The sequence below is a fragment of the Papio anubis genome, chromosome 14 (genome assembly GCF_008728515.1).
Source record: "Papio anubis isolate 15944 chromosome 14, Panubis1.0, whole genome shotgun sequence".
Taxonomy (NCBI): Eukaryota; Metazoa; Chordata; class Mammalia; order Primates; family Cercopithecidae; genus Papio; species Papio anubis.
The window spans coordinates 45,199,007-45,209,858 of NC_044989.1; the positions used below are offsets into that span (position 1 = coordinate 45,199,007).

The following is a 10,852-nucleotide window of genomic DNA, read 5'->3' on the forward strand; positions in this document are numbered from 1 at the left end:
GAGCTGCACCCCTCCTCCGCCCTGCGCGATCCCCCGACCCCCGCCTCCCCTCCCCTCTCCTCCGGATCTAGCCCCCCACGCCGACGCCTGAGGTCCCTGCTGCCCCGACCGATGCCTGCGGACTCCCAGCCCCCTCCCCTTGCCTCCTCCCCTGAGCAGCCGGTGGGCCTGGCCTCGAGGCCACAGGGCTGAGTTCTACCCTCGCCTCAGGTCCCCTTTCTCACCAGCAGCGCCCACCCCTCTCTTCCCCGCCCCTACTTTAGCCCTCTGGGTCGATCAAGGCCCGGGCACCGCCTGTGCCCAGCTCAGAGGTGATGCCTAAAGATTGCCAGTTTAGGGTTAAGTAAGGGGGTTATGGGATGGGAAATGGGGCAGGGCATGCTAGTGGAGCTAGGGAGAGAAAAAGGAAGAGGAGCAAAAGAGATGCCCTTGGAGGGCCCTCTGTATCCCAGGGCCTACCTGGCCTTTTGGCTCCTTCCCACGACCTCCAGAGATGCTCACGCTGGCATGGGGTCCTGAGGTTACCAACCTGACCAGGCCCACTGTATGTCTGAAGGATCCTGGGCATGTTTGTGTTTGTGTGTTGGGGGATGGGGTCCAGAAAGTCCTGAATGTGGATCTGGAGCAGCCTGCTTCCCAAGCCCAGAGCATTAATTCCCTCCAAAAGTAACCCTTAAGGGCCCAAGAGCTGTGTATGCAAGGAGGGAGTGAAGGACCTTGACCTCCAACTGCTCCGGGAAAAGGGCATCAGAGGAGAGGAGAGACAGGAAGGGAAGGAAGGCTACTCTTCCTGAGCACTGAAGCACAGTTTCTAAGAGGGTGTCTTAAATTTACGGGCCAGCCATGTCAGCTGCCCCACTAAGAAAAGGTGAAGTAGATGACTGCTTTGGTTTCCCTTGCTTCCAGAGCTCTGGCTCTCTGCCTCTCTGCCAGGCTGCCAGGCCAGACTTGCAGGGTGGTCCTGCCTATAGTACTTTTTTTGCTAGGCCTCCCTGGCACTAGAAGCCAAAGAAGGGATACCTCTGTTGAGGGGGAGTGCAGGACAGGCTGTGGTCCCCTGCCTTCCCTACTGCCCCTTGTCATAACATGTGACTGGGCTCTGTGAATGGTGGAGGCAATGATGGGTTAGGGAGGGGAGCTGCCCACCCTTTCTCAAATCCAAGTCCTGGCACACCAGGTCTGGCTGTTCAGAAGGGGAACCTTGGGAAGAAGTGTGTGGCCTCTAGGTAGTGGAAGCCAAGGAAACTTGAGGTGATAGGAGGATGGAAGGCTGACCCTCAGCCACCCCATTAGTCCAGATGCACCTTTAAGGAACTGGAGTGATTGATTTGCAATTGGTCCTCTTGGGAGAGGTTGACAGTGCACTCCCTGGGCTGGATCCTTAGACAGCAAAAGCCTCTCCCGCCACCAGCCACCCTCCCCGCACTTCCCCCAACCGGTACGGCTCTCACCTCCCAAGTCTCCCGCCCCTCTCTCTTGGGGCTGGGTCACTGCAGGCATCTAGGCTGGGTTTGTGCCCATCTTCCTGGGCCTGGCAGTGGGAGGTGCCGTGGTTCAAGACAGAGCCAAACTTCCCTCGTTTGAGAATGTGGGGGGGGGGGGCGGTGGTGGAAGGGCCTTTAGAGGGCGGCGGGACTCATTAGGCGGAGCAGGGTGCGGAGAGGTGCGCGCCGCCGGCCCCTGAGGCCGCCTTTGAGCCGTCGGGGCGGCTTCATTAAGTTGCGCTAACAAGGCGTACAAATGCCGAGCCCAGCAGCTTTCTTGCAATGCCCGGCCTTAGCAGGGCGCCGGACTAATGAGGGTCACTCAAAGGGGCTGATCAAATATTCAAATTTCCCCGCACGCCAGGAACTTTTATGCATGGAGAAAGTTGAGGCAACTGAGCTGTGTTTACTGTCCGGGGCGACAATTGCTTGGAGCGCCAGTCCCCGGAGGCTAAGGCGGGGGGCGGGGGTGCGGGGAGGGAGCAGTTGTTGTTGTTGTTTTTCAAAGGAAAGTAATCGGGGTCCTTGAAGGGCTTCGCGGCCTCCCCGCCTGCGTGCTGCGCTCCCCTGCGCCCTCCCAGGCAGCCCGCGCCAAGCGCCTCAGTTTGCAGCTTGCGGGGAGGCCCAGACTATGGGCCACCCGGCCAGCCCCCGCCTCCCGACATCCTGGGAGCCGGAAGGGGCGTTGCCCCCACAGGGCAAACCTTCCCCCGGCCTCCTGGGTCGACTGTTTAGAGCCAAGCAAGGCCAAGTGGGTGCAGCTGCCCCAACCCTTCGGATCCTCCTCTCCCGGAGGCCTGCAGACCCGTTGGCTTTCCCTGTAACCCAAAACAAGGAGAGAGTGGGAGGTCTCTCGGGCGTTTTCCAGATGTGGTTCAGACTTTCCCAGTGCTGGGATTGCGGCTGACATTTGTAAATAAATGCCAGTAGGTCCGGGTACAAGGAGAACACTCTCTAAACCCCAAAGACATCTTTTCTCCCTGCCCCACCTGAAGGGATCTTTTCGATCCCCGAGGCCAGGATTGAAGCGGGGATGATGGCAGCAAATTTGTTCTGCACAGGTGACCCGGCCTGTACGGGCGCCAAGTCCCAGATCCCGCAGAGTGGCCAGAGAGCAGAGAAGAGACGTAGGGGATCTGCAAGCTGACCTATCCACCCGAGACTCTCCGCTCTGAGCGACCCAGGGTGCAGGCACCCTCCACACGCCACCTTCTTTAGCAGTCCCCCAGGGTGCCTTCCCAGTCCTCGCACTGCCCTGGAAGTTGCTTGGTTCCTAGACCAGCGAGGAAGGCGGCGTGGGCCCTGGAACCCAAGGTCCCTCTGCTTCTGCTCCACTCCCCAGTGCCCAGCGCCGGGGAATTTGGGAGGGGAAGCTCTGGCGCTCCACAGCCCAGCTTCCCACCCAAACACACACTCAGAACCCCTCGACTGAGACCCTATGGAGCCTGCGCCCACAGCCCGGCCAGGAGCCAGTACGGCCCTCCGCTCTGGGACCAGCCGCCCCGCCTCCCTGCCTTGCTCTGCGGACTCTCAACTTACCGGCTCCAGGCGGCGAGAGTAGTGCTTCAGGCCAGAGTCGAGAGGCGCTGGCGGCGGCTGGACCGCGAGGTGGGCTCGGTGGGCGGCGCCGAGCTCGGCTCTGCTGGGAGGCGCGGACAGCGCGGGATGCCACCCGCCCCACCGGGTCCCGGCGCACAAAGCTACACGCCTAGCTGCAGCCCTCTGCCCTGCTTGGCGCTCCGGAGCCGCGGTCACCACCCGAGCAGGCGGGGTGCGGCGGGGCGGCAGGCTCTGGGGCAGAGGCTGGGGGGGGCAGTGGGGGTGTCGCCAGAGTCTCAGCCCCACTTGCCTCAGTTCTCCCTGAGTGGCGATGGTTTTTTATTTCAGCGCTTTCGCAGAGCCCGCAGCACCTGCCCAGCCTCCCTCCGGGGCTGGCCCGGCAGTGGCAGGAGAGGCCAGGTCGCCCCCACCCGGAGGCGGGGGTTTCGGGGACGGGGAGGGGACTGACCGGGTTCACCCGCCCGCCCGGCGCCTGGGTCCCTGGCTCCGGGGGATGCAGTTTCGGGGTCACGAGCTGCTTTCAAAAAGTTGAACACAATATTCGGAAACCCACCCGTAGGAATTCTCCCCCCACACGCGGCACAATACCCACTCCCCTCCCCTTTTTCATTCCTTCCTCCCCCGCTTCCTCCTCCTGCCCCTTCCCCCTCCCACCCTTCAGCCTATAATCCTTCCCCTACGAGAGAAAGGGATCGGGAAGAAAACATGAAGTGTCTGTTTTTGAGTCCCAACCTTTGGGCTCTTTCTGGGCCCTCAGTGAACGACCGCCCAGAGCTTCTCAGCTGCATTGGAGAAGGACTCATGGCCGGGAGGGGAGGAAATATATGTGGAGTGGAGAGAGCACTGAAATGGGGCTTGGCAGGAGTGGAGAGAGCACTGAAATGGGGCTTGGCAGGTCTTCCCTTTGGAGGAATATTTTTCTCCCCAGTCGTCGTGTTTAAGACCTGCTACCCCACGGCTGCCTCTGGCTAAGTGAGCCAGTATTGGCCCCTCGCCGGTCCCAGGGCCTCCCTGCCGCCAGAAGCCTCCAAGGAGGCTTACACTTGCCGGCTTGCTCTTCCCCTCGGCCCTCAGAGGCCTGGCACTGCGGGAGTCAAGGCCTAAGCAGGGCTCCAGCTCGGAGTTTAGGGGCTGGGACACTCGCAGCCCCAGTCACGTTAGGTTTCCCATTTAAATTCTCTCTCAACCTCTCTTTCTCTCTTCCCTCATTGAGATCACCAAAGTGGTGTGGACCCGGCGCCTTGCCCCCAGATCTGCATCGGAATGCAGAAAAGATCTTTTTTTAAAAAAAAAAAAAAAAAAAGTTTTGAATTCCTCAATGATTTTTCTTCTGGAAAGGCAGCTTAGGATAATTATTTCAGCTTTATTGAGGGCAGATTAGTTGAAGTCTGGGCGCTGCGTTTCAATACGCGTTGTACACGGGCCGACAATGTGGTCATTGTTGGCTACTGTGTGTGAATCTATTCAACATATACACTTTTTAACACCAAACCGAGTCCTGTCTAAATATACACAGCGCTCAGGGAAAGACGTCTCTGACCCCGACAAATCTGCGTAAATCACACTTCCATAGTTACAGAAGCCTCACAAAGGGAGGCCCGGCTCAAGATGCTGATTACATCTTCTTAAAAGCAACATACCTAAGAATAAATACCCATGCCTGGCCTGGGGGCTGTAGTGGCCAGAGACAGAGAGGGCCCTCTGTGTTCTATGGGCCTTTTGGGGTGTGTTTTAGGCTTTCAATGCTACTTTCCCTAGAGAAATTAGGCAGTTTTAAAATAATAATGGTAATTATTATTATTTTACAATACGAGCAAACAAGCAATTTCAGGCCTTATTCACTTCATCCGGGTGGCTGGCCTCCAAAGTTTGAGTGCCCTCTGGGGCTGGCAGGCAGGACCAGAGATCCTTCTGTTGTGTGGTGAGGAGTGGGCATCTGTGGGACTTTTCAGGGTCCAGAGGGCTCTTGGGCTTCTCGGCTCCCGCAGTTCCTCCACCACTCCTCACAGAGGCTGCTGAATTCTGGGAGGAAACAAAGAGTTGAGTTGCTTCTAAGATGGAAAGAACTGTACTGTTTGGACTATTATTTTAAAATGGGTGGTGGGGGAAATCGAGGCTCCTTGGCTGGGGAGGGAGTAAAGAGAAGTCTAACTGATGAAGAGGGAGCTGAGGTGAATGTGGTCCATGGGCACCGATGGGGGAGGCAAGAGCGGCCTCCAGCACCCTGGGAACTGGGCTTAGGCTCCCCGGCGCCAGATACCCTCGGAATCCGGGATCCCTGGCTGGCGCCACGGCCCGCTGGGCCAAGGTCGGTGCTTGGTGGGCCCCATGATCTCATCTCTCCTTTCTTCCTTGCCACTATTAGTGCTCACATAGGCAGAAAGAGGCGACCCGACGTGCAAACCATGTGCAAACCGCGCCCGCTGGGCTGGTCAGCCGTCTTTCCTTGCCCGCCGACCTGGCCTATGTGGAGCCTGGGGGACCCTCTTGCCTCCCAACAAAATCCCCGCTCTAATTGCACATCCCATTCAACAACTCTGTGCCCAGGGCTTTTCGAATTTCTGGATCAACTTCTTTGGGGAAAAGGGAAGAAGGCGGCTCAGAGACAGCGATAGAGAAAAGAAGAGAGAGAGGAAGAAGAGAGAAGAGAGAGAGGGGGAAGTAGCGAGATTAAGAGTTGCAAAGATAAAAAAAATTCTCTTTATCCCCCCCTTCTCCCTCCTTCCCTGCTCTCCCCCTCCCCCCGCCCTCTGGCTAAGTGGTAAAACCGTCCTTACGTTCTCGGTATTGATTGGCAGGGCTGACAGTGATTGGCAGTGGTTGCCGTGGCAACGCCACAACGACACGCCACAGACCAATAGAAAAGCGAAACAAAATGTTTCAATGCTGCACTCACTGTGGATTTAGGGGAGATATTATGAGGCTGTTGTCATTAGGGCGATTGCGGTGGAATCGCTGAATCTTGACTCGGCGGTGGTTGGCTCTCCCTCTCCTCTCTCCCTCTCTCTCTCCGTCTCGGGTTCTCTCTCTGCGCGCGCGCACCGGGCCGCTCTCCTTCCTCCCTCTCTATGTGGCTGCGCGGGTGTGTGTGTGTGTGGATGTGTGTGGGGTGTGGGTGTCCTTTACGCCCTTCCTCCTCCCCCTCCTCCTCCTCCTTCTCCCCCCTCCTTTCCTTCTTCTCCTCCCCCCTCTCCTCTCCCTCCTCCTGGTCCTCATCGCCCCTCTCCTCCTCTTCCTCCCCTCTCTCTTCCTCTCCCTGAATTTTCTCCTCTCCTCTCAGGTCAGTCCATGGTATTCCGCTCCCCCCTAGACCTCTATTCCTCCCACTTCTTGTTGCCAAACTTCGCCGATTCTCACCACCGCTCCATACTTCTGGCGAGTAGCGGCGGCGGGAACGGTGCGGGAGGCGGCGGCGGCGCGGGAGGCGGCAGCGGCGGAGGGAACGGTGCGGGAGGCGGCGGTGCTGGCGGAGCAGGCGGCGGCGGCGGCGGCTCCAGGGCCCCCCCGGAAGAGTTGTCCATGTTCCAGCTGCCCACCCTCAACTTCTCGCCGGAGCAGGTGGCCAGCGTCTGTGAGACGCTGGAGGAGACGGGCGACATCGAGCGGCTGGGCCGCTTCCTCTGGTCGTTGCCCGTGGCCCCCGGGGCGTGCGAGGCCATCAACAAACACGAGTCGATCCTGCGCGCGCGCGCCGTGGTCGCCTTCCACACGGGCAACTTCCGAGACCTCTACCACATCCTCGAGAACCACAAGTTCACCAAGGAGTCTCACGGCAAGCTGCAGGCCATGTGGCTCGAGGCGCACTACCAGGAGGCCGAGAAGCTGCGCGGCCGCCCACTCGGCCCGGTGGACAAGTACCGCGTGCGCAAGAAGTTCCCGCTGCCACGCACCATCTGGGACGGCGAGCAGAAGACGCATTGCTTCAAGGAGCGGACTCGGAGCCTGCTGCGGGAGTGGTACCTGCAGGACCCCTACCCCAACCCCAGCAAGAAACGCGAACTGGCGCAGGCCACCGGCCTCACTCCCACACAAGTAGGCAACTGGTTTAAGAACCGGCGGCAGCGCGACCGCGCCGCGGCGGCCAAGAACAGGTTAGTGGCGGGGCCCGCGGCCTGGCTACAGCCTCAAAGGCCTGGGAAGGGGAGAGGGGTTGAGAAGGGGCTAGCGGAGCGGCCGCTGAGCGTCAGGGAAGCCGTGACTCCTGGCCAGTTGGAGAAAGTTTCCGCTTGTCCTGAGCGCGCGGAAGAGGGGGCGGGCGGGCAGTGGGTGTATTGATTGCTTTGACCAAGAGGGGCTTTCGTCAGGGCGGAGAGTGTGTGCTTGCGACCCGAGTGCCCGCAGCCCCTGATCCCGGCCCCTGGGAGCCTTAGCCCTGCGCTGCACCCGTGCCTGCCTCCTCAGCCCTGTCGCCAGCTCGGCAATCCTCTGGAGCCTGGAGACAGGGAGGGAAGGAAAGCACTTCTTGCCATCTGGTTCTTATTTCTGTGCATTGCAAAACCCCGAGAGAAATCCAGGAGCGTCAGAGAGAGAAAAGTTAACCTGGGTCCCTATCACAAGGGGAAAAGGCCGGAGGCCACTGCACAGCGGGCCTGTTTCCCGCAACGCTGCACTTTGCCTAACCGGGAGCAGCAGAGCCAGGCTGGGAGCGGAGAGGCCTAGTGTGTGTGCGTGTGCATGTGTGTGTGCACGCGCGTGTGCATGTACTCACCCTCCTGCCCCAGCCACGGAGAATGCCTTTGGTCCTCTAAGTTGGGAAGCGGGCAGGAGCAGCCTCGTTGCTGGCAAGTTGGCCACGAAGTCACAAAATTGTATAGGGCTTGACCAACATCACAGGAGTTGGGCCTGGGGGAAGGAGAAAAAGAACCAGAGGGAAAGAAGTGGATAGGGGAAAGGAGTGGGGAGAGAAGGGAGAAGGAAGAGAGGAACTTGGGTGAAAGCCCTGATGTGGAGCCTGTGTCTCTATCCAGCCAGGAAGGCCCAGGGCCTGGTGCACCTCAGGGAGCAGGACCCCCAGCTGCTGACAGCTGCCTGTGGGTGGGGGGTGGGTGTGAGTTTCTGGAGGTGTGTTCGAGTTTAGGCGGCCGGGACCTGAGCCCATGGCCCTCTCACCCCTGCTGTGGAGCTCACTTTTCGTCTGATGAGGGGAGCGCCCAGGGTCAAGCCAAGGCCTCCTTGTGGAGAGAATTGCAGACACCAGGTCCAGGCAGAAGGTTCCCGGTGGAGGAAAGGGGCAGCTGGAGACTGCTCTGTGCTCCTCTCTTGCCTTCTCTTTTGCCCCTTTGCTGTCTCCCTGCTCTTTCCCCACTTTTCCACCGCCAGCTTTCCTATTTTCTCTACCCTCGGTCCTGCGCTCTGCGCTGGGATCCAGAGAGCAAAGTATGCGGTTCTACCCGGAGACAGGCCGGCCAGTGAGGAACCCGCAGCTCCGGGTGTGTGTTTGAGGGATCAGGGACGGGGTTACTGAGGGAACTCGACCGGTCGCGGGGTAGCCGGCTCAGTGTGAAGAGCCCCAGGGACTGCGGAGGGAAGAAGCGCCTGGCTCTCCTCCGACTTCTGCTGCTCCAGGGCTTGCAGTATTTTGCCGCTTGCACCCAGGCCTCCCCAGACGGCCGGGCTCGGGTTCTGCCTCTCCTCCGAGGCCAGTCTCTATCTGAGAAGACTTAGGACGCTCCCGAAAGCGGAGTCGGGAGCGGCGGCGCGGGGGAGCCGGGTGGCGGGCCTCTGTGTCAGGGCGGGCGCGGCTCTCTTTCTCCCGCAGGCTCCAGCACCAGGCCATTGGACCGAGCGGCATGCGCTCGCTGGCCGAGCCCGGCTGCCCCACGCACGGCTCGGCAGAGTCGCCGTCCACGGCGGCCAGCCCGACCACCAGCGTGTCCAGCCTGACGGAGCGCGCGGACACCGGCACCTCCATCCTCTCGGTAACCTCCAGCGACTCGGAATGTGATGTATGATAGCCAAGGCCGCCCTCCTCCCCCTCCTTCCCCTCCTCCCCCACTCCTTCCCCTCCTCCTCCTAGCCCTCCTCCTCTTCCTCCTCTTCCTTCTCCTCCTCCATCCCCAGAACAAACCGAAATCAGGATACCCAACCATACACACATACAAGTCCACACACACTCCCACCCCAGCCAAAAATATATTAAAAAACAAGAAAATAACAAATTAACCACAAACTATCAACAACCCCCAACCACCATCTACCACTACGGCCACCCCAAAGGACCCCGACGCCAACAGACAGTCAAACGCTGATGTTGCGGGCAGACAACATAAAAGAGGTGACAATTGTATACTTTCTAGGACAAGCACGGCTTCTCCTTTCGGTTCCCATGGACCCGGCACCCCACCTGCATGACGATTTATTTGTATCTGGGAAAATATTCTCTCTAGTTAAAAATGATTTAAAGAGTCGACTATACAAAAACCAATCACCACCACGAGGACAAGAGGACAAAAGCAAAACAGACAAAAAGAAAAAAAAAATCGCCATCTCCGTTCCGAATTTGTTAAAAAAAAAAAAGAGGGGGGGGGGAAGAACTCCTGGAGAGGGAAATAGCAAATGTTTCTTGCCTTTTGTTGCTCTCTCTCTCTTTTTTTCTCTCACTCTCTTTCTTTCTCTTCCTCTCTCTGTTTTTAAGTCCAAGTATTGGTCAAACAAAATGCAATCTTCTGTTTTTTGTTCAGCAGACAATCATTTTCTTCGTAAGCACCTTTTTCTCTCCACTCTGTCACTGCCTGTGTGGGTACTGGTTATAAATGTGGAAAAAGAATAGTTATGACTGTAACAGATTTTTATTTTTATTTCAAAATTTTATATGAATTATGTATATCTTAATGATCGGTCATTTTCCCAGTTTGTAATATATGTGTAGAAATTGCCTGTATATGATATTGCTTTTTTCTCCTCTCCCTTTCTCTTTCTCTCTTGTCCCTCTCTCTGTCTTCCTCCCTGCTCACCTGTCTCTTTTCTTTTTGGGATTCTCCTCCCACTCAGTGCTCCTGGTGTCGTCTTGGCAGTCAAGAAGAGGCATGGTGGCCTGGGTTAGGAAGAGGGACCCCATCGCTAGCAAAAGCGGAGAGTGAGATTGTAGTATTCTTATGCAAAAGCTATTTCCAGTATTTCTTAGCAGCTTCAGAGGTATCTCTCACTCCCTGTAGGGCGCTTTTACTGTTATCTTAAACTGCGTGTTTATCTATATGTAAAAACTTTCTAAAGCAAATACAGTATTCTCCATTTTCTTATCACTCCCAGAGACTGGTGTTTTTGTCCGCCCCTGGCCCGTAGCCGCGGGGTGCTCGGCCTTCACTTCCACTGCTGCTCACCTGAGCTGGGGCAGAATTTCAAGGCTGGATCTCAGCCTTTTTTTTTTTTTTTTCTTCCCCCGAGGGCATTGGGAAGATCAGAACAGACCCTCCGGAAAGGAGCCAAAGCTGGATCCTGAGCAAAAAAGCAAAGAGGGTTCGAGGGTTGGGAGCGGGAGGCTACCGCCAGCTTCTTCAGAGTGAGATGCCAGACTCACTTCACCGCAGTATGCATTCAGCCGGAATTGTAGCCTGCCAAGACCCTGTGGGTCTTTGGGGGTGTGCTGGGCGTCTTTCAGTTGTTGTTGCTTTGTTTTTTAAAAGAAGAAACATACAAGGTCGCCAAACCCCAGCATCCATCCCGAGTAGAGCTGACAGGTTTTGTCGTCTTTTTTGGGGGTGAGATGGGGGCGGGGGACAGTGGCCTGAGTGGGGAAGGCAGGAGGAGTGAGGGAAGAGGCCTCTTGAGAGTTTAGGGCCTGGAATCAGGATGGACTCCCCTCCTTACCT

At 57.7% G+C, this 10,852-nt stretch overlaps 1 protein-coding gene across 1 annotated transcript; it reads left to right on the forward strand.

Annotated features, from left to right (window-relative positions):
- The first annotated feature begins 5,932 nt into the window (after positions 1 to 5,932).
- On the forward strand, positions 5,933 to 10,291 carry SIX3 (SIX homeobox 3). The gene is made up of 2 exons (XM_021924803.2): positions 5,933 to 7,135; positions 8,803 to 10,291. The coding sequence occupies exons 1-2, from the start codon at positions 6,333 to 6,335 to the stop codon at positions 8,993 to 8,995; spliced, it is 996 nt and encodes a 331-aa protein (XP_021780495.1). The 5' UTR covers positions 5,933 to 6,332; the 3' UTR covers positions 8,996 to 10,291.
- Positions 10,292 to 10,852: the final 561 nt, after the last annotated feature.

Excerpts from the sequence above, each read along its gene's own strand:
- SIX3 (XM_021924803.2), top strand. The coding sequence starts at position 6,333 with ATGGTATTCCGCTCCCCCCTAGACCTCTATTCCTCCCACTTCTTGTTG. Across the intron at positions 7,136-8,802 it reads GCCGCGGCGGCCAAGAACAG|GCTCCAGCACCAGGCCATTG; the intron begins GTTAGTGGCGGG and ends TTTCTCCCGCAG.